Raw genomic sequence first — 22,100 nt, forward strand, 5'->3', positions numbered from 1 at the left:
TCCTTGCGACGTGGGGCCGTGCATCATCACGCTGAAACATGAGGTGATGGCGGCGGATGAATGGCACGACAACGGGCACTAGGGACGAAACCTAGGGACGCAGTGACGACAACTAGGGACGCAGCTCAATATTGTTCTTGTTATTAATATTTTTTAAATGTTTTGTCACACTAACCGTTTACTAGGGACCAGGAGTATTTCCCAGACAGTTCAGGGGGTACCGGTACAGAGTCAATGTGGAGGCTATATACAGGGGGTACCGGTACAGAGTCAATGTGGAGGCTATATACAGGGGTACCGGTACAGAGTCAATGTGGAGGCTATATACAGGGGGTACCGGTACAGAGTCAATATACAGGGGGTACCGGTACAGAGTCAATATACAGGGGGTACCGGTACAGAGTCAATGTGGAGGATATATACAGGGGGTACCGGTACAGAGTCAATGTGGAGGCTATATACAGGGGGTACCGGTACAGAGTCAATGTGGAGGCTATATACAGGGGGTACCGAGTCAATGTGGAGGCTATATACATGGGGTACCGGTACCGAGTCGATGTGGAGGCTATATACAGGGGGTACCGGTACCGAGTCGATGTGGAGGCTATATACAGGGGGTACCGGTACAGAGTCTATGTGTGGGAGCACACATTGAGGTAATATGTACATGTCGGTAAAGTTATTAAAGTGACTATGCATAGATGATAACAGAGAGAACACTGAGGTAACCTGTGTGAGGTAACCTGTGTGAGGTAACCTGTGTGAGGTAACCTGTGTGAGGTAACCTGTGTGAGGTAACCTGTGTGTGTGTGTGTGTGGTGAGGTAACCTGTGTGAGGTAACCTGTGTGAGGTAACCTGTGTGAGGTAACCTGTGTGTGGTAACCTGTGTGTGTGTGGTAACCTGTGTGAGGTAACCTGTGTAAGGTAACCTGTGTGAGGTAACCTGTGTGAGGTAACCTGTGTGAGGTAACCTGTGTGAGGTAACCTGTGTGAGGTAACCTGTGTGAGGTAACCTGTGTGTGTGTGTGTGTGGTGAGGTAACCTGTGTGAGGTAACCTGTGTGAGGTAACCTGTGTGAGGTAACCTGTGTGAGGTAACCTGTGTGTGTGTGGTGAGGTGTGTGTGTGTGTGTGTGAGGTAACCTGTGTGTGGTAACCTGTGTGTGGTAACCTGTGTGTGGTAACCTGTGTGAGGTAACCTGTGTGTGTGTGTGTGGTGAGGTGTGTGTGTGTGTGTGTGTGTGAGGTAACCTGTGTGAGGTAACCTGTGTGAGGTAACCTGTGTGAGGTAACCTGTGTGTGTGTGGTGAGGTAACCTGTGTGAGGTAACCTGTGTGAGGTAACCTGTGTGAGGTAACCTGTGTGAGGTAACCTGTGTGAGGTAACCTGTGTGAGGTAACTTGTGTGAGGTAACCTGTGTGAGGTAACCTGTGTGAGGTAACCTGTGTGTGTGTGTGTGTGGTGAGGTGTGTGAGGTAACCTGTGTGTGTGGTGAGGTAACCTGTGTGAGGTAACCTGTGTGAGGTAACCTGTGTGAGGTAACCTGTGTGTGTGTGTGTGTGTGTGTGGTGAGGTGTGTGAGGTAACCTGTGTGTGTGTGTGTGGTGAGGTAACCTGTGTGAGGTAACCTGTGTGAGGTAACCTGTGTGAGGTAACCTGTGTGAGGTAACCTGTGTGTGTGTGTGGTGAGGTGTGTGAGGTAACCTGTGTAAGGTAACCTGTGTGAGGTAACCTGTGTGAGGTAACCTGTGTGAGGTAACCTGTGTGAGGTAACCTGTGTGAGGTAACCTGTGTGAGGTAACCTGTGTGAGGTAACCTGTGTGTGGTAACCTGTGTGTGTGTGTGTGTGTGGTGAGGTGTGTGTGTGTGTGTGTGTGTGTGTGTGTGAGGTAACCTGTGAGGTAACCTGTGTGAGGTAACCTGTGTGAGGTAACCTGTGTGAGGTAACCTGTGTGAGGTAACCTGTGTGTGTGTGTGTGTGTGTGTGTGAGGTAACCTGTGTGAGGTAACCTGTGTGAGGTAACCTGTGTGAGGTAACCTGTGTGAGGTAACCTGTGTGAGGTAACCTGTGTGTGGTAACCTGTGTGTGGTAACCTGTGTGTGGTAACCTGTGTGAGGTAACCTGTGTGAGGTAACCTGTGTGAGGTAACCTGTGTGAGGTGTCTCTGTGTGAGGTGTCTGTTTCTCTTTGTCCAGGAGAGAGACCTTCATCACTGTGCCATTGGGCCACCTCCCCCAGGCAGGAGAGGAAGAGGAGGAAGATGATCCCAGGACTCCTGCTAGATGTGACATCACTCATGGTGAGTCCGCTCATATTAACTTAGGGACATAAGAGTGTGGAATTGAATTAATTTTTAAAGAATCAATTTGTGATTTAACAACGATTTGCCATGCCACAAGCTCAGAGAAAGGGAAATTACAGACTTTGGGCTTTAATCAATGTTTTAACATCAATGTGTCTCCTCCAGACTTCCTTGCTCTAGACCCCATGGTTCCACAGACCAACGGCAAACTGCCCATGTGGGCCAGGAAACTGGTGAGTCTTCCCAAAACCATAGACTATATCAGGGTTGCCCAAGTCCTGTCCTGGAGGGCCGGCACACTGCTGGTTTTCATCCCCTCTCCTTCTAATCGGGGACTAATTCAATTAACTACCGGTAGAAACAAAACAAATAACTTAATGTTTTCGGCTCTCCATGTCCGGAATTGAATAGCCCTGATGGACCAATGTCTCTGGGAATTGTCTTAATACTAGCCTGGATAAGATTAATACTAGCCTGGATAAGATTAATACTAGCCTGGATAAGATTAATACTAGCCTGGATAAGATGAATAGTAGCCTGGATAAGATGAATAGTAGCCTGGATAAGATGAATAGTAGCCTGGATAAGATGAATAGTAGCCTGGATAAGATGAATAGTAGCCTGGATAAGATGAATAGTAGCCTGGATAAGATGAATAGTAGCCTGGATAAGATGAATAGTAGCCTGGATAAGATTAATAGTAGAGCAGTGTTCCGTCGTCACACTAAACGGAGACGTGTCCGTGACAGGCATTGTTGTCACCGTAGCATTTTACATAAGGACAAGCACCACCACCAATCAGCCTACACCACTGCACACATACCCGTTGTTACTATGACAACCTGTCTTGTCAGTAAATGATTGCTGTCTGAACTCACACATCTGATTTGGTCACATGTAACAGTCAATATTCCCCCCAAAAACGTATTTCAAAAACAAAACTAATTTTGTCTGCGGTGTGAACGAGGCGTTATAGACTTACCCAGAAAGACTTGCAGCTGTAATCGCTGCCAAAGGTGATTCAAACGTATTGACTCATAGGTTTGAATACCTATGTAACTTAGCTTTCTGCTGTATGTTAAGTAGAGGGGTATGAATACTTTCTGAAAGCACTGGCAGTATGTTATTAAGGAGAGGGGTATGAATACCTTCTGAAAGCACTGGCAGTATGTTATTAAGGAGAGGGTTATGAATACCTTCTGAAAGCACTGGCTGTATGTTATTAAGGAGAGGGGTATGAATACCTTCTGAAAGCACTGGCAGTATGTTATTAAGGAGAGGGGTATGAATACCTTCTGAAAGCACTGGTTGTATGTTATTAAGGAGAGGGGTATGAATACCTTCTGAAAGCACTGGCAGTATGTTATTAAGGACTGGCTGTATGTTGTTAAGGAGAGGGGTATGAATACCTTCTGAAAGCACTGGCAGTATGTTAAGTAGAGGGGTATGAATACCTTCTGAAAGCACTGGCAGTATGTTATTAAGGAGAGGTGTATGAATACCTTCTGAAAGCACTGGCTGTATGTTATTAAGGAGAGGGGTATGAATACCTTCTGAAAGCACTGGCAGTATGTTATTAAGGAGAGGGGTATGAATACCTTCTGAAAGCACTGGCAGTATGTTATTAAGGACTGGCTGTATGTTATTAAGGAGAGGGGTATGAATACCTTCTGAAAGCACTGGCAGTATGTTATTAAGGAGAGGGGTATGAATACCTTCTGAAATCACTGGCTGTATGTTATTAAGGAGAGGGGTATGAATACCTTCTGAAAGCACTGGCAGTATGTTAAGGAGAGGGGTATGAATACCTTCTGAAAGCACTGGCTGTATGTTATTAAGGAGAGGGGTATGAATACCTTCTGAAAGCACTGGCAGTATGTTATTAAGGAGAGGGGTATGAATACCTTCTGAAAGCACTGGTTGTATGTTATTAAGGAGAGGGGTATGAATACCTTCTGAAAGCACTGGCAGTATGTTATTAAGCACTGGCTGTATGTTATTAAGGAGAGGGGTATGAATACCTTCTGAAAGCACTGGAAGTATGTTATTAAGGAGAGGGGTATGAATTCCTTCTGAAAGCACTGGCTGTATGTTATTAAGCACTGGCTGTATGTTAAGTAGAGGGGTATGAATACCTTCTGAAAGCACTGGCAGTATGTTATTAAGGAGAGTGGTATGAATTCCTTCTGAAAGCACTGGCTGTATGTTATTAAGGAGAGGGGTATGAATACCTTCTGAAAGCACTGGCAGTATGTTATTAAGGAGAGGGGTATGAATACCTTCTGAAAGCACTGGCTGTATGTTATTAAGTAGAGGGGTATGAATACCTTCTGAAAGCACTGGCTGTATGTTATTAAGGAGAGGGGTATGAATTCCTTCTGAAAGCACTGGCTGTATGTTATTAAGTAGAGGGGTATGAATACCTTCTGAAAGCACTGGCTGTATGTTATTAAGGACTGGCTGTATGTTATTAAGGAGAGGGGTATGAATACCCTCTGAAAGCACTGGAAGTATGTTATTAAGGAGAGGGGTATGAATACCTTCTGAAAGCACTGGCTGTATGTTATTAAGGAGAGGGGTATGAATTCCTTCTGAAAGCACTGGTTGTATGTTAAGTGTTGTGACTCAGTCTTGTGGCAGTTCCCTCACTCTGATGGTCGGATGTTGCCTCTCTGGCTATGTTGGCATTGTGGACTTTAACAGAGCCTTTTTTGTGATTTGAGATGGTCTCGCTGTTATGTCAGGGTCCTGCAGCAGGCACCACTGTTCTCCCTGCCGAGCTCCAGCCAGCACACCTCCAGCCGCGCGGGCGCTGGGCAGAGCATCTCAACCCCCTGGCCATCCGCTCTGTCCTGGAGACACACAGCCTGCAGCGCCCTCTCTCCCCCACCCCCCGCAGAGCAGAGGGACCAGGAGAGGAGGAGGAGGGGGAGGAGGAGGAGGAAGATTCATACTTCCACCCTCAGAGCCTGGACAGCCTGCTTGGAGAGGAGGAGGAAGATGTGGCAGTGGTGGAGGAGGAGGAAGATGTGGTGGAGGATGACGACAACATAGATCAGGTCTGTTTAAAGAGATACTTCACTCAAAAATAATTTTAAATTAAAAAAGTATCTCAGACGTGGTATGTTGTAGGTTCCATATTGTTGTCACTCAGTCCAGACAAACAACACATTGACATATTTGTTATTATTTAGGGTTCTGGGTCTCTTCAGAGGCCTGGGTTCCTGGCCCTACCGGACAGTGACGACATGTTTGGTCCAGGCCTCAGTAGCTACGTTCTTTACCCGGCTAACAGCACCACGCTGTCCACTGGAGGAGGAGAGGGGTGAGTCAGAGTGGATCTGTCTGGTTGGACATCTAGTTACTGTTTCTCTCAAAATGAGTTGGATGTGGGGACGCTTTGTGTATGAGGTTATAGTTGTTTATGTAGAGCTGCTTTGTGTGTGTGTGTGTGTGTGTATATATACATACGTACGTACATACATACAGTGGGGCAAAAAAGTATTTAGTCAGCCACCAATTGTGCAAGTTCTCCCACTTAAAGAGATGAGAGGCCTGTAATTTGTATCATAGGTACACTTCAACTGTGACAGACAAAATGAGAGAGAAAAAAATCCAGAAAATCACATTGTAGGATTTTTTATGAATTTATTTGCAAATTATGGTGGAAAATAAGTATTTGGGCACCTACAAATAAGCAAGATTTCTGGCTCTCACAGACCTGTAACTTCTTCTTTAAGAGGCTCCTCTGTCCTCCACTCGTTACCTGTATTAATGGCACCTGTTTGAACTTGTTATCAGTATAAAAGACACCTTTCCACAACCTCAAACAGTCACACTCCAAACTCCACTATGGCCAAGACCAAAGAGTTGTCAAAGGGCACCAGAAACAAAATTGTAGACCTGCACCAGGCTGGGAAGACTGAATCTGCAATAGGTAAGCAGTTTGGTTTGAAGAAATCAACTGTGGGAGCAATTATTAGGAAATGGAAGACATACAAGACCACTGATAATCTCCCTCGATCTGGGGCTCCACGCAAGATCTCACCCCGTGGGGTCAAAATGATCACAAGAACAGTGAGCAAAAATCCCAGAACCACACGGGGGGACCTAGTGAATGACCTGCAGAGAGCTGGGACCAAAGTAACAAAGCCTACCATCAGTAACGCACTACGCCGCCAGGGACTCAATCCTACAGTGCCAGACGTGTCCCCCTGCTTAAGCCAGTACATGTCCAGGCCCGTCTGAAGTTTGCTAGAGAGTATTTGGATGATCCAGAAGAAGATTGGGAGAATGTCATATGGTCAGATGAAACCAAAATAGAACCTTTTGGTAAAAACTCAACTCGTCGTGTTTGGAGGACAAAGAATGCTGAGTTGCATCCAAAGAACACCATACCTACTGTGAAGCATGGGGGTGGAAACATCATGCTTTGGAGCTGTTTTTCTGCAAAGGGACCAGGACGACTGATCCGTGTAAAGGAAAGAATGAATAGGGCCATGTATCCTGAGATTTTGAGTGAAAACCTTCCATCAGCAAGGGCATTGAAGATGAAACATGGCTGGGTCTTTCAGCATGACAATGATCCCAAACACACCACCCGGGCAACGAAGGAGTGGCTTCGTAAGAAGCATTTCAAGGTCCTGGAGTGGCATAGCCAGTCTCCAGATCTCAACCCCATCGAAAATCTTTGGAGGGAGTTGAAAGTCTGTGTTGCCCAGCAACAGCCCCAAAACATCACTGCTCTAGAGGAGGTCTGCATGGAGGAATGGGCCAAAATACCAGCAACAGTGTGTGGAAACCTTGTGAAGACTTACAGAAAACGTTTGACCTCTGTCATTGCCAACAAAGGTTATATAACAAAATATTGAGAGAAACTTTTGTTATTGACCAAATACTTATTTTCCACCATCATTTGCAAATAAATTCATTAAAAATCCTACAATTTTTCTGGATTTTTCTTTATCATTTTGTCTATCATAGTTGAAGTGGACCAAATGATGAAAATTACAGGCCTCTCTAACCTTTTTATGTGGGAGAACTTGCACAATAATTGGTATCGGCGTTGAAAAATCACAATCGGTCGAACTCGAATTCGGAGCATTTATTTTCAGAAAATGACAACTGGTCATAAATAACAAAAGAAGTGCAGTGTTGTCAGACCTCGAATAATGAAATAAAAAATAAGTTCATATTCATTTTTAAACAACACAATACTACTGTTTTAACTTAGGAAGAGTTCAGAAATCAATATCTAGTGGAATAACCCTGATTTTTCAATCACACCTTTCATGTGACTTGACATGCTCTCCACCAGTCTTTCACATTGATGTTGGGTGACTTTATTGCAAAAATTCAAGCAGCTGGGCTTTGTTTGATGGCTTGTGACCATCCATCTTCCTCTTGATCACAGTCCAGAGGTTTTCAAATGGGGTTCAGGTCTGGAGATTGGGCTGGACATGACAGGGTCTTGATCTGGTGGTCCTCCATCCACACCTTGATTGACCTGGCTGTGTGGCATGGAGCATTGTCCTGCTGGAAAAAAAACAATCCTCAGAGTTGGGGAACATTGTCAGAGCAGAAGGAAGCACATTTTCTTCCAGGACAACATTGTACGTGGCTTGAGTCATGCGTCCTTCACAAAGACAAAACTGCCCGATTCCAGCCTTGCTGAAGCACCCCCCCAGATCATCACCGAGCCTCCATCAAATGCCACAGTGGGTGCCAGACCTGGAGAGGCCGACAAGACCTGGAGAGGCCGACAAGACCTGGAGAGGCCGACAAGACCTGGAGAGGCCGACAAGACCTGGAGAGGCCGACAAGACCTGGAGAGGCCGACAAGACCTGGAGAGGCCGACAAGACCTGGAGAGGCCGACAAGACCTGGAGAGGCCGACAAGACCTGGAGAGGCCGACAAGACCTGGAGAGGCCGACAAGCCACAGTGTCTCGTAGCCGCTGTGAAATTTGGTGGAGGATCGATGACGATGTACATTTTTTCCCAGAGCTGTATGTGGTTGTCCTCTGTAGCTAACTTGGTAGAGCATGGTGCTTGCAATGCCAGGATAGTGGCTTCAACACTGATACGTTCAAAAATGTGTGTGCAGTGAGTTTGGCCAGCGGCAGCAGGGCTGGGGAGGAGAGGACAAGCTGAGTCCAGACAGCGCCTGTTGTGTTGGTTCTGCAGAGAGCCAGGACCAACCCCAGGATGGTAGGACTACTATAGTACAATTACTACCACTGCTCTACTATAATACTACTACTCTACTAACACCACTACATATACTAATATACTACTACTATAATACCACTACTACTATAATACCACTACACTAATATACTACTACTGCTACTACTACTACTACTACTACTACTATAATACCACTACACTAATATACTACTACTACTACTACTACTACTACTACTACTACTACTACTACTACTACTACTATAATACCACTACACTAATATACCACTACACTAATCTACTACTACTACTACCACTACACTAATATACCACTACACTAATCTACTACTACTACTACTACTACTACTACTATAATACCACTACACTAATATACCACTACACTAATATACTACTACTACTACTACTACTACTACTACTACTACTATAATACCACTACACTAATATACCACTACACTAATCTACTACTACTACTACCACTACACTAATATACCACTACACTAATCTACTACTACTACTACCACTACACTAATATACCACTACACTAATCTACTACTACTACTACTACTACTACTACTATAATACCACTACACTAATATACCACTACACTAATATACTACTACTACTACTACTACTACTATAATACCACTACATTATTCAAATCAAAGTTTATTTGTCACGTGCGCTGAATACAACAGGTGTAGGTAGACCTCACAGTGAAATGCTGAATACAACAGGTGTAGTAGACCTCACAGTGAAATGCTGAATACAACAGGTGTAGTAGACCTTACAGTGTAATGCTGAATACAACAGGTGTAGTAGACCTCACAGTGAAATGCTGAATACAACAGGTGTAGGTAGACCTCACAGTGAAATGCTGAATACAACAGGTGTAGTAGACCTCACAGTGAAATGCTGAATACAACAGGTGTAGTAGACCTTACAGTGAAATGCTGAATACAACAGGTGTAGTAGACCTCACAGTGAAATGCTGAATACAACAGGTGTAGGTAGACCTCACAGTGAAATGCTGAATACAACAGGTGTAGTACACCTCACAGTGAAATGCTGAATACAACAGGTGTAGTAGACCTCACAGTGAAATGCTGAATACAACAGGTGTAGTAGACCTCACAGTGAAATGCTGAATACAACAGGTGTAGGTAGACCTCACAGTGAAATGCTGAATACAACAGGTGTAGTAGACCTCACAGTGAAATGCTGAATACAACAGGTGTAGTAGACCTTACAGTGAAATGCTTAGACAGGCTCTAACCAATAGTGCAATCTACTACTATAATACTAATACCACAAAAAATAAAAAGAGGTTATACTATGAAACAAAGATAAACGATAGTAAAAAGGAAAAAAAGTACCTTAAATTACTTTTTTGGGGGGGGCAACTCGGCTTCATCATTCACTGAATCAGATGGCTCATTCATCAGAAAACCCACTGATATTGCCAACCTACTTTAATGACTTCTCCATAGACGAGATACACTTAGACATGACATGCCAGCAACCAACGCTGACACGACACATCCAAGTATATCTGACCAAATTATGAAAGACCAGAATTGTACTTTTGAATTACGTAAAGTGAGTGTGGAAGAGGTGAAAAGGGTATTGTTGTCAACAATGACAAGCCACCGGGTCTGACAATATGGATGGATTATATTTCCACCCCTATTAGCCTCCAGATACTGACTCCCTGACTCCTCTTCTCCCCCTACAGATACTGACTCCTCTCGTCTCCCCCTGTAGATACTGACTCCTCTTCTCCCCCTACAGATACTGACTCCTCGTCTCCCCCTGTAGATACTGACTCCTCTTCTCCCCCTACAGATACTGACTCCTCTCCTCCCCCTACAGATACTGACTCCTCTCCTCCCCCTACAGATACTGACTCCTCTCCTCCCCCTACAGATACTGACTCCTCTCCTCCCCCTGTAGATACTGACTCCTCTCCTCCCCCTGTAGATACTGACTCCTCTCCTCCCCCTGTAGATACTGACTCCTCTTCTCCCCCTGTAGATACTGACTCCTCTTCTCCCCCTGTAGATACTGACTCCTCTTCTCCCCCTGTAGATACTGACTCCTCTTCTCCCCCTGTAGATACTGACTCCTCTTCTCCCCCTGTAGATACTGACTCCTCTTCTCCCCCTGTAGATACTGACTCCTCTTCTCCCCCTGTAGATACTGACTCCTCTTCTCCCCCTGTAGATACTGACTCCTCTTCTCCCCCTGTAGATACTGACTCCTCTTCTCCCCCTGTAGATACTGACTCCTCTTCTCCCCCTGTAGATACTGACTCCTCTTCTCCCCCTGTAGATACTGACTCCTCTTCTCCCCCTGTAGATACTGACTCCTCTCCTCTTGTCTCCCCCTGTAGATACTGACTCCCTGAGCCAGGTGAGTTCTACAGGTAGTTCTGGAGTGGAGGAAGAGGAAGAAGATCCACAGACACTCCTTAGACAACACTTTGACACCATGGCCAACCACCTGAGCAACGAGGGTACGGATGATGATGATGGTGATGTAATGAGCCACAAGCCTCTTGTCTGGGTCAGAGTATGTGAGTCGAGCGGTCGGAAATCTCTCTCCTCGCTCACAGAGCGGCGAGCAACTGCCCCAGTCGTTCCACGTCCTTCCCCAACCTCTCCTCGCTCACAGAGCGACGAGCAACTGCCCCAGTTGTTCCACGTCCTTCTCCAACCTCTCCTCGCTCACAGAGCGGCGAGCAACTGCCCCAGTTGTTCCACGTCCTTCCCCAACCTCTCCTCGCTCACAGAGCGGCGAGCAACTGCCCCAGTTGTTCCACGTCCTTCCCCAACCTCTCCTCGCTCACAGAGCGGCGGGCAACTGCCCCAGTTGTTCCACGTCCTTCCCCAACCTCTCCTCGCTCACAGAGCGGCGAGCAACTGCCCCAGTTGTTCCACGTCCTTCCCCAACCTCTCCTCGCTCACAGAGCGGCGAGCAACTGCCCCAGTTGTTCCACGTCCTTCTCCAACCTCTCCTCGCTCACAGAGCGGCGAGCAACTGCCCCAGTTGTTCCACGTCCTTCCCCAACCTCTCCTCGCTCACAGAGCGACGAGCAACTGCCCCAGTTGTTCCACGTCCTTCCCCAACCTCTCCTCGCTCACAGAGCGACGAGCAACTGCCCCAGTTGTTCCACGTCCTTCCCCAACCTCTCCTCGCTCACAGAGCGACGAGCAACTGCCCCAGTTTTTCCACGTCCTTCCCCAACCTCTCCTCGCTCACAGAAAGTAAAAAAATGAAACTACCGCCATTCTAAATTGGCTCCATTCATTAACGAACACCAAACTACCTGGATCTACCAAGCCATATCAATGAAAAGTATCGTAATAATCAACATGACCATTGTTACTGTAAGAAGTGGTTATATTTTAAACAGCATTATGAAACACTGTAAATAGGTCAGGAGCCAGACAGGGAGTCTAAGAACGAGTTCATTATTTAGTCTATATTATTAATCTATTATTCCAAGGATATTGCTTATAAAGAAATGCAGTGTGACGCATTTGCGAGAGCGACACATTAGGCTGGCAGGGACATTAAGCGCTCAGCATTTAAACATATTGTTGTATTAAGCATATACTATTACAACCCTCTTCCTGGAGATCTACTGTCCTGTAGGTTTACAGTCCAACCCTCTTCCTGGAGATCTACTGTCCTGTAGGTTTTCAGTTCAACCCTCTTCCTGGAGATCTACTGTCCTGTAGGTTTACAGTTCAACCCTCTTCCTGGAGATCTACTGTCCTGTAGGTTTACAGTTCAACCCTCTTCCTGGAGATCTACTGTCCTGTAGGTTTACAGTTCAACCCTCTTCCTGGAGATCTACTGTCCTGTAGGTTTACAGTCCAACCCTCTTCCTGGAGATCTACTGTCCTGTAGGTTTACAGTCCAACCCTCTTCCTGGAGATCTACTGTCCTGTAGGTTTACAGTCCAACCCTCTTCCTGGAGATCTACTGTCCTGTAGGTTTTCAGTTCAACCCTCTTCCTGGAGATCTACTGTCCTGTAGGTTTACAGTTCAACCCTCTTCCTGGAGATCTACTGTCCTGTAGGTTTTCAGTTCAACCCTCTTCCTGGAGATCTACTGTCCTGTAGGTTTACAGTCCAACCCTCTTCCTGGAGATCTACTGTCCTGTAGGTTTACAGTCCAACCCTCTTCCTGGAGATCTACTGTCCTGTAGGTTTTCAGTTCAACCCTCTTCCTGGAGATCTACTGTCCTGTAGGTTTACAGTCCAACCCTCTTCCTGGAGATCTACTGTCCTGTAGGTTTACAGTCCAACCCTCTTCCTGGAGATCTACTGTCCTGTAGGTTTACAGTCCAACCCTCTTCCTGGAGATCTACTGTCCTGTAGGTTTACAGTCCAACCCTCTTCCTGGAGATCTACTGTCCTGTAGGTTTACAGTCCAACCCTCTTCCTGGAGATCTACTGTCCTGTAGGTTTACAGTCCAACCCTCTTCCTGGAGATCTACTGTCCTGTAGGTTTACAGTCCAACCCTCTTCCTGGAGATCTACTGTCCTGTAGGTTTTCAGTTCAACCCTCTTCCTGGAGATCTACTGTCCTGTAGGTTTACAGTTCAACCCTCTTCCTGGAGATCTACTGTCCTGTAGGTTTACAGTTCAACCCTCTTCCTGGAGATCTACTGTCCTGTAGGTTTACAGTTCAACCCTCTTCCTGGAGATCTACTGTCCTGTAGGTTTACAGTCCAACCCTCTTCCTGGAGATCTACTGTCCTGTAGGTTTACAGTCCAACCCTCTTCCTGGAGATCTACTGTCCTGTAGGTTTACAGTCCAACCCTCTTCCTGGAGATCTACTGTCCTGTAGGTTTTCAGTTCAACCCTCTTCCTGGAGATCTACTGTCCTGTAGATTTACAGTTCAACCCTCTTCCTGGAGATCTACTGTCCTGTAGATTTACAGTCCAACCCTCTTCCTGGAGATCTACTGTCCTGTAGGTTTACAGTCCAACCCTCTTCCTGGAGATCTACTGTCCTGTAGGTTTACAGTCCAACCCTCTTCCTGGAGATCTACTGTCCTGTAGGTTTACAGTCCAACCCTCTTCCTGGAGATCTACTGTCCTGTAGGTTTACAGTCCAACCCTCTTCCTGGAGATCTACTGTCCTGTAGGTTTACAGTCCAACCCTCTTCCTGGAGATCTACTGTCCTGTAGGTTTACAGTCCAACCCTCTTCCTGGAGATCTACTGTCCTGTAGGTTTACAGTCCAACCCTCTTCCTGGAGATCTACTGTCCTGTAAGTTTACAGTCCAACCCTCTTCCTGGAGATCTACTGTCCTGTAGGTTTTCAGTTCAACCCTCTTCCTGGAGATCTACTGTCCTGTAGGTTTACAGTTCAACCCTCTTCCTGGAGATCTACTGTCCTGTAGGTTTTCAGTCCAACCCTCTTCCTGGAGATCTACTGTCCTGTAGGTTTTCAGTTCAACCCTCTTCCTGGAGATCTACTGTCCTGTAGGTTTACAGTCCAACCCTCTTCCTGGAGATCTACTGTCCTGTAGGTTTACAGTCCAACCCTCTTCCTGGAGATCTACTGTCCTGTAGGTTTTCAGTTCAACCCTCTTCCTGGAGATCTACTGTCCTGTAGGTTTACAGTCCAACCCTCTTCCTGGAGATCTACTGTCCTGTAGGTTTACAGTCCAACCCTCTTCCTGGAGATCTACTGTCCTGTAGGTTTACAGTCCAACCCTCTTCCTGGAGATCTACTGTCCTGTAGGTTTACAGTCCAACCCTCTTCCTGGAGATCTACTGTCCTGTAGGTTTACAGTCCAACCCTCTTCCTGGAGATCTACTGTCCTGTAGGTTTTCAGTTCAACCCTCTTCCTGGAGATCTACTGTCCTGTAGGTTTACAGTTCAACCCTCTTCCTGGAGATCTACTGTCCTGTAGGTTTTCAGTTCAACCCTCTTCCTGGAGATCTACTGTCCTGTAGGTTTACAGTCCAACCCTCTTCCTGGAGATCTACTGTCCTGTAGGTTTACAGTCCAACCCTCTTCCTGGAGATCTACTGTCCTGTAGGTTTTCAGTTCAACCCTCTTCCTGGAGATCTACTGTCCTGTAGGTTTACAGTCCAACCCTCTTCCTGGAGATCTACTGTCCTGTAGGTTTACAGTCCAACCCTCTTCCTGGAGATCTACTGTCCTGTAGGTTTACAGTCCAACCCTCTTCCTGGAGATCTACTGTCCTGTAGGTTTACAGTCCAACCCTCTTCCTGGAGATCTACTGTCCTGTAGGTTTACAGTCCAACCCTCTTCCTGGAGATCTACTGTCCTGTAGGTTTACAGTCCAACCCTCTTCCTGGAGATCTACTGTCCTGTAGGTTTACAGTCCAACCCTCTTCCTGGAGATCTACTGTCCTGTAGGTTTTCAGTCCAACCCTCTTCCTGGAGATCTACTGTCCTGTAGGTTTTCAGTTCAACCCTCTTCCTGGAGATCTACTGTCCTGTAGGTTTACAGTTCAACCCTCTTCCTGGAGATCTACTGTCCTGTAGGTTTTCAGTCCAACCCTCTTCCTGGAGATCTACTGTCCTGTAGGTTTTCAGTTCAACCCTCTTCCTGGAGATCTACTGTCCTGTAGGTTTACAGTCCAACCCTCTTCCTGGAGATCTACTGTCCTGTAGGTTTTCAGTTCAACCCTCTTCCTGGAGATCTACTGTCCTGTAGGTTTACAGTTCAACCCTCTTCCTGGAGATCTACTGTCCTGTAGGTTTTCAGTCCAACCCTCTTCCTGGAGATCTACTGTCCTGTAGGTTTTCAGTTCAACCCTCTTCCTGGAGATCTACTGTCCTGTAGGTTTACAGTCCAACCCTCTTCCTGGAGATCTACTGTCCTGTAGGTTTACAGTCCAACCCTCTTCCTGGAGATCTACTGTCCTGTAGGTTTTCAGTTCAACCCTCTTCCTGGAGATCTACTGTCCTGTAGGTTTACAGTCCAACCCTCTTCCTGGAGATCTACTGTCCTGTAGGTTTACAGTCCAACCCTCTTCCTGGAGATCTACTGTCCTGTAGGTTTACAGTCCAACCCTCTTCCTGGAGATCTACTGTCCTGTAGGTTTACAGTCCAACCCTCTTCCTGGAGATCTACTGTCCTGTAGGTTTACAGTCCAACCCTCTTCCTGGAGATCTACTGTCCTGTAGGTTTACAGTCCAACCCTCTTCCTGGAGATCTACTGTCCTGTAGGTTTACAGTCCAACCCTCTTCCTGGAGATCTACTGTCCTGTAGGTTTTCAGTTCAACCCTCTTCCTGGAGATCTACTGTCCTGTAGGTTTACAGTGGGAAAAGAGGGTTGAACTGAAAACCTACAGGACAGTAGATCTCCAGGAAGAGGGTTGAACTGAAAACCTACAGGACAGTAGATCTCCAGGAAGAGGGTTGGACTGTAAACCTACAGGACAGTAGATCTCCAGGAAGAGGGTTGGACTGTAAACCTACAGGACAGTAGATCTCCAGGAACTCACCTCGATTTAGCACCTGTGTGTTTTATCAGTTTCTTTTTGAAAAATATTTAGTGAACTCCTTTGACAGTAGCTAAAGCAAGGGTCTATAGCAGCAGACGAGTAGACGACAAATGCATGCTGGGCCGGGCGTCCCCTGAACTCATGAAGTGAGCTATACTGCCGCTAAATTGGAGAGGGTGAGAAGGTCTTTGGGGAAACTCGCTCCGCGCTGCAGGCGAGTTGGACAGGCTCCGCTCCAGCTCACATACTCTGGTCTGGGTCTAAACCTAACCAGGCTGTCGGACAGACAGATGTGGTTGTGAGTCTAGGCTAGTGTCTCGTAAATCATTTTTTACAATTTGGTAACAGTTAGGATGTATTGTAAGTACAGTTTGTAGCTAGCTATAACTGCTATCTGTTCTGCCCCTGTAGAGAGGTTTGAGACTGACCTGTCCGGTCTGCAGACTCCACCCATAGAGACAGAGAGCCTCTTCCTCAACCCCCGATTCAGCATCTCTACACGCTTTCTGTCTCGTTTCCAGAGCAGACTCCGGTCAGTAACGCCTTGCCTCAATCACCACCTCATCTTGTGCCACATTCAAAACAACTGGGAACCTGGGAATCCCCAACGTCAGTGCGTTCAAGACAACTAGCAACTCTGGGGGTGTAGTATTCCAGCTCGGAATTCAAAGTTGGAAACTCTGGCATCTTTCTAGAGCTCTGACTTTCCGACCTGAAGATCACTGAAGTCATGTTTACACCTTTTTTTCCCAAGAGTTCCCAGTTGTCTTGAAAGCACCATTTACCTTAGTCACACCTTACCTCAATAACGCCTCAGTCACACCTCAATAACGCCTCAGTCACACCTCCCCCTGCCTCAGTCACCACCTCCCCCTGCCTCAGTCACCACCTCCCCCTGCCTCAGTCACCACCTCCCCCCTGCCTCAGTCACCACCTCCCCCCTGCCTCAGTCACCACCTCCCCCCTGCCTCAGTCACCACCTCCCCCCTGCCTCAGTCACCACCTCCCCCCTGCCTCAGTCACCACCTCCCCCCTGCCTCAGTCACCCCCCCTCCCCCTGCCTCAGTCACCCCCCCTCCCCCTGCCTCAGTCACCCCCCCTCCCCCTGCCTCAGTCACACCTCACATTGATGCAGTGTGCGGTTAGTATTCACATCACTGATGTGTGTCCAGGAGCATCAAGATATATATTGATTCAATCATGCAATGTGTACTTGTTTAGTTTTTAAAACCTGTCCTAATTCGTATCCGTGGCGTGTTAGTGGTCCTGGTTCTGCCCTGCGTCCTGCTCCTCTCCCGCCCAGCATCACCGAGGAGCCCAGCAGCCACTCCTCACCTGACCCGACCCCCAGCCTCAACACTACTCAGGTACTGGCCTGTTCCTCACTTATCTTGTTCACTGATTCTTCCGCCCAAAATGTGAGGAAGATCTGGTGGAACACGACGTGAATATTGGCCTTCGTTAGGATACAGAGTGGCAGGAGATTTCTCCCGGAGTATTGCTCATTAGTTTAAAGGCCCAGTGCAGAATAATTCCTGTGTTTTTATATATATTTTCACAATGAGGTTGGAATAATTCTGTGAAATTGTGATAAATGGCCTTTTTCATGTAAGAGCTGTTTGAAAAGACATCCTGAAATTTCTTCCCGTTTTTGGTGGGATGGAGTTTTGGCCTGCCTGATGACATCACTAGGTGGTAAATGAGTTAGTAGACCAATAAGAGTTCCAAAGCAGAGTTCCAAAGCAGAGTTCCAAAGCAGAGTCAAGAGTTCCAAAGCAGAGTTCCAAAGCAGAGTTCCAAAGCAGAGTTCCAAAGCAGAGTTCCAAAGCAGAGTTCCAAAGCAGAGTTCCAAAGCAGAGTTCCAAAGCAGAGTTCCAAAGCAGAGTTCCAAAGCAGAGTTCCAAAGCAGAGTTCCAAAGCAGAGTTCCAAAGCAGAGTTCCAAAGCAGAGTTCCAAAGCAGAGTTCCAAAGCAGAGTTCCAAAGCAGAGTTCCAAAGCAGAGTTCCAAAGCAGAGTTCCAAAGCAGAGTTCCAAAGCAGAGTTCCAAAGCAGAGTTCCAAAGCAGAGTTCCAAAGCAGAGTTCCAAAGCAGAGTTCCAAAGCAGAGTTCCAAAGCAGAGTTCCAAAGCAGAGTTCCAAAGCAGAGTTCCAAAGCAGAGTTCCAAAGCAGAGTTCCAAAGCAGAGTTCCAAAGCAGAGTTCCAAAGCAGAGTTCCAAAGCAGAGTTCCAAAGCAGAGTTCCAAAGCAGAGTTCCAAAGCAGAGTTCTCTACTAATAACAGCTAGTTGTCTGATTTCCTCTCCCTACTCCCAGACAGTCCTAGCAAAACTCTTTCTTCAGAAGTATTTGCTAAGAAGCTATTTTTGTTTGTTTTCAATTAAAATTGTCAAAAAACAATCTTAGTAAGGTACTTGTTACCCATAAATTCTGACATTGAGATAAATAAAAAAAAAAAATGTTACATTGGACCTATAATTGTCTTAGTCTACCAATCATTTCCCACAACACCTTCCCCCACGTGTCTTGTGCATCTGTTCTATCGGCCCAAAGTTTCAGGTTGAGACTCTAACTGGGAATATTTTCCCCGCAAACGCGACACACATCGACCACAGATTTTAGGGGGGTAGTCTTTGTTCTTCTCGTGAAGCCATTCGTTAGTTAGCTATGTCCTTTGCTAGTTGGAAGGTAGGACCTATTGTATTCTTCTCCCTTTGAGGTTAGAGGGAATGTTTTTTTCTAGCACACCACAAGTTCCTACCCGAGTCCTGCCTCCATTTGGAGCCACGCCTCATCGTCTTGTGATTCGCTAAAATTAAATAATGACATACTTTACTCTGAGGTCATTCACAAATAATTCCATGGTCACTCCCACGAAGACCAATTTTGAATGGTTGATTTTACCAGGCTTATAGCCACTGAGCGAGGTTAGTTCCTCACCAACACGCAGAACACAAGATACACATCAGGGGCCAGATCCTAACCTGAGATGCAAATCATATTTTGATGTTAATCTCCTGTAAAAGTTCATGAAAGTCACTGAAGATGTTATTTTTTTTGTTTTTTTTGCTATCTACAGGCCAACTCCAAGCAGTTTGTCGTGAGCAGTACTACAGAATCTGTTCAAGAGGAGAGCCAGACCCCTGGTGAGTACTCGTCTAGAGGTAGACTGATATGTCAGTTCGGAGGAAAATGTGGAGCCGGATTTTTAGAAATGTATCGGGATGTATCGGGACATGTTAACCCACCGTGCTCAAAATCACATTTTAGATGATTTGTGATTCATTTTAACGGAGTAGAAATTAGCCTGTAAAGTTGTACTGAAGTCGAATGATGTTCTTATACCAACGTGACAGGTTTTTCTGTTTTTTTTTCCCCCATCCCTGCTATAAATCATAAATTATAATTACAATTATTTTTTATTCAAATATAATATTTGCAAATGACCTGTCCTAAAGGCTATTTGTATGAACATTTTAAATAACAAAACAAAGCTATTTTCAAATTGTAATTAGGCCTAATAAATAGCAAAACATGGCTGTCTACGAACACCAGGGCCGGTCGGTCATGGCTAGAAGGGATCCAGCTTTTGTCAAAATAACGTCAGATTTGTCTTTTCGTAGCAGGTTAGGAGAATTAGGTTAAAGTTAGGAAAAGGAGTAGGGTTAGCTAAAAACGCCTTCTAGCCATGACCGGGCCGGGCCGCCCTGCTCCCCATTTCCACTGCAGTACAGAACCAGAAATAAAATAAATGATCAAATACAATTTGGAGAATCATGTTCAATATGTAAATAAGCTAAATTCATTCAGACTGGTTAATTGAGAGAGGGCTTGTTTTACAGTGTTCCTGTGAAATAAGGCCTGCGTCAGGCATTCATGAAAGCACTTGTTTCCAAAGATCATGATATTAATAAATGTTGTGCTTATTGTAATTTGAACTGTCGTGACTCGTGTCGTGTGATATACAGTTGAAGTCAGAAGTTAACCTTAGCCAAATACATTTAAACTCCATTTTTCACAATTCCTGACATTTAATCCTAGTATAAATTCCCTGTTTTAGGCCAGATCACCACTTTATTTTAAGAATGTGAAATGTCAGAATAATAGTAGAGAGAATTATTTATTTCAGCTTTTATTTCTTTCATCACATTCCCAGGGGGTCAGAAGTTTACATACACTCAATTAGTATTTGGTAGCATTGCCTTTAAATTGCTTAACTTGGGTCAAACGTTTCGGGTAGCCTACCACAAGCTTCCCACAATAAGTTGGGTGAATTTTGACCCATTCCTCCAGACAGAGCTGGTGTAACTGAGTCAGGTTTGTAGGCCTCCTTGCTCACACACAATTCTTCAGTTCTGCCCACAAATGTTCTATAGGATTTAGGTCAGGGCTTTGTGATGGCCACTCCAATACCTTGACTTTGTTGTCCTTAAGCCATTTTGCCACAACTTTGGAAGTATGCTTGGGGTCATTGTCCATTTGGAAGACCCATTTGCAACCAAGTTTTAACTTCCTGACTGTTCTTGAGATGTTGCTTCAATATGTCCATATCATTTTCCTGCCTCATGATGCCATCTATTTTGTGAAGTGCACCAGTCCCTCCTGCAGCAAAGCACCCCCACAACATGATGCTGCCACCCCCGTGCTTCACGTTTGGGATGGTGTTCTTCGGCTTGCAAGCCTCCCCCTTTTTTTCCTCCAAACATAATGATGGTCATTATGGCCAAACAGTTCTATTTTTGTTTCATCAGACCAGATGTCAATTAATCAGAAGCTTCTAAAGCCATGATGTCACTGAATAATCTCAACTGAAGTCACCAATTGCTCATGACACACATCATTACTCTATAAATCGATTCCAAATGTTGATACTATACATGGCGGCAGGGTAGCCTAGTGGTTAGAGTGTAGAGGCGGCAGGGTAGCCTAGTGGTTAGAGTGTAGAGGCGGCAGGGTAGCCTAGTGGTTAGAGTGTAGAGGCGGCAGGGTAGCCTAGTGGTTAGAGTGTAGAGGCGGCAGGGTAGCCTAGTGGTTAGAGTGTAGAGGAGGCAGGGTAGCCTAGTGGTTAGAGTGTAGAGGCGGCAGGGTAGCCTAGTGGTTAGAGTGTAGAGGCGGCAGGGTAGCCTAGTGGTTAGAGTGTAGGGGCGGCAGGGTAGCCTAGTGGTTAGAGTGTAGGGGCGGCAGGGTAGCCTAGTGGTTAGAGTGTGGGGGCGGCAGGGTAGCCTAGTGGTTAGAGTGTGGGGGCGGCAGGGTAGCCTAGTGGTTAGAGTGTAGAGGGGGGGGCAGGGTAGCCTAGTGGTTAGAGTGTAGAGGCGGCAGGGTAGCCTAGTGGTTAGAGCGTTGGACTCGTAACCGGAAGGTTGCAAGTTCAAACTCCCGAGCTGACAAGGTACAAATCTGTCTTTCTGCCCCTGAACAGGCAGTTAACCCACTGTTCCTAGACCAGTTAACCCACTGTTCCTAGACCAGTTAACCCACTGTTCCTAGACCAGTTAACCCACTGTTCCTAGACCAGTTAACCCACTGTTCCTAGACCAGTTAACCCACTGTTCCTAGGCCGTCATTGAAAATAAGAATTTGTTCTTAACTGACTAGTTAAATAAAGGTAAAATTAAATTACAAATGACACAGGCAAGGAATGTATTGATCTGGCCTAGGGCAGCAGCAGAACTACTAGGACTGGGCCCGACGATCACAATCATTGGCCTCTGATTTACCTGTTTGGGGCGGTGGACCTTGGTCTGCTCAAGGTGAGCCACTGCTATTGGGGAGTTAAAACTGTCCAGCTCCTTGGAGCAGCGCGATGCACATCAGCCTCGCTACTTTGTCCTCAAGAAGGAGGGATCTTGAGGCCGTCTTTACTGTTTTGGAGAACGAATCTCCTCTGGGCTGGCACACTGGAACTGGGGATAATCACTGGTTATCTTTTGCAATGGATTTTCTTTTTCTTCAGGACAATTTGGCCGGCAACAAGTTTATGTATCGGCTTTAAATGTTTTGAAACGACCAAAAGCCAGAATTTACTGGCTAAGAGAAACCCTGGTTGTGTTGGATGATGTCGTGAGGGTGGGTATAAACCTGTCATCTCTCGGGT

At 46.0% G+C, this 22,100-nt stretch overlaps 1 protein-coding gene across 4 annotated transcripts in view; it reads left to right on the top strand.

Annotated features, from left to right (window-relative positions):
- Positions 1-22,100, top strand: part of wdr62 (WD repeat domain 62) — a 68,648-nt gene that overhangs the window by 42,336 nt on the left and 4,212 nt on the right. For 2 of the 4 annotated variants that reach the window (XM_031795351.1, XM_031795353.1), the window contains exons 20-28: positions 2,197-2,300; positions 2,469-2,536; positions 5,027-5,362; positions 5,498-5,628; positions 8,409-8,512; positions 10,899-11,021; positions 16,423-16,543; positions 17,273-17,378; positions 19,086-19,152. In XM_031795351.1, the coding sequence (XP_031651211.1) occupies positions 2,197-2,300; positions 2,469-2,536; positions 5,027-5,362; positions 5,498-5,628; positions 8,409-8,512; positions 10,899-11,021; positions 16,423-16,543; positions 17,273-17,378; positions 19,086-19,152 (1,160 nt within the window). The remainder of the gene's footprint in view (positions 1-2,196; positions 2,301-2,468; positions 2,537-5,026; positions 5,363-5,497; positions 5,629-8,408; positions 8,513-10,898; positions 11,022-16,422; positions 16,544-17,272; positions 17,379-19,085; positions 19,153-22,100) is intronic. The other 2 variants (XM_031795352.1, XM_031795354.1) reach the window with 1 other exon arrangement.

The sequence above is a fragment of the Oncorhynchus kisutch genome, linkage group LG18 (genome assembly GCF_002021735.2).
Source record: "Oncorhynchus kisutch isolate 150728-3 linkage group LG18, Okis_V2, whole genome shotgun sequence".
NCBI lineage: Eukaryota > Metazoa > Chordata > Actinopteri > Salmoniformes > Salmonidae > Oncorhynchus > Oncorhynchus kisutch.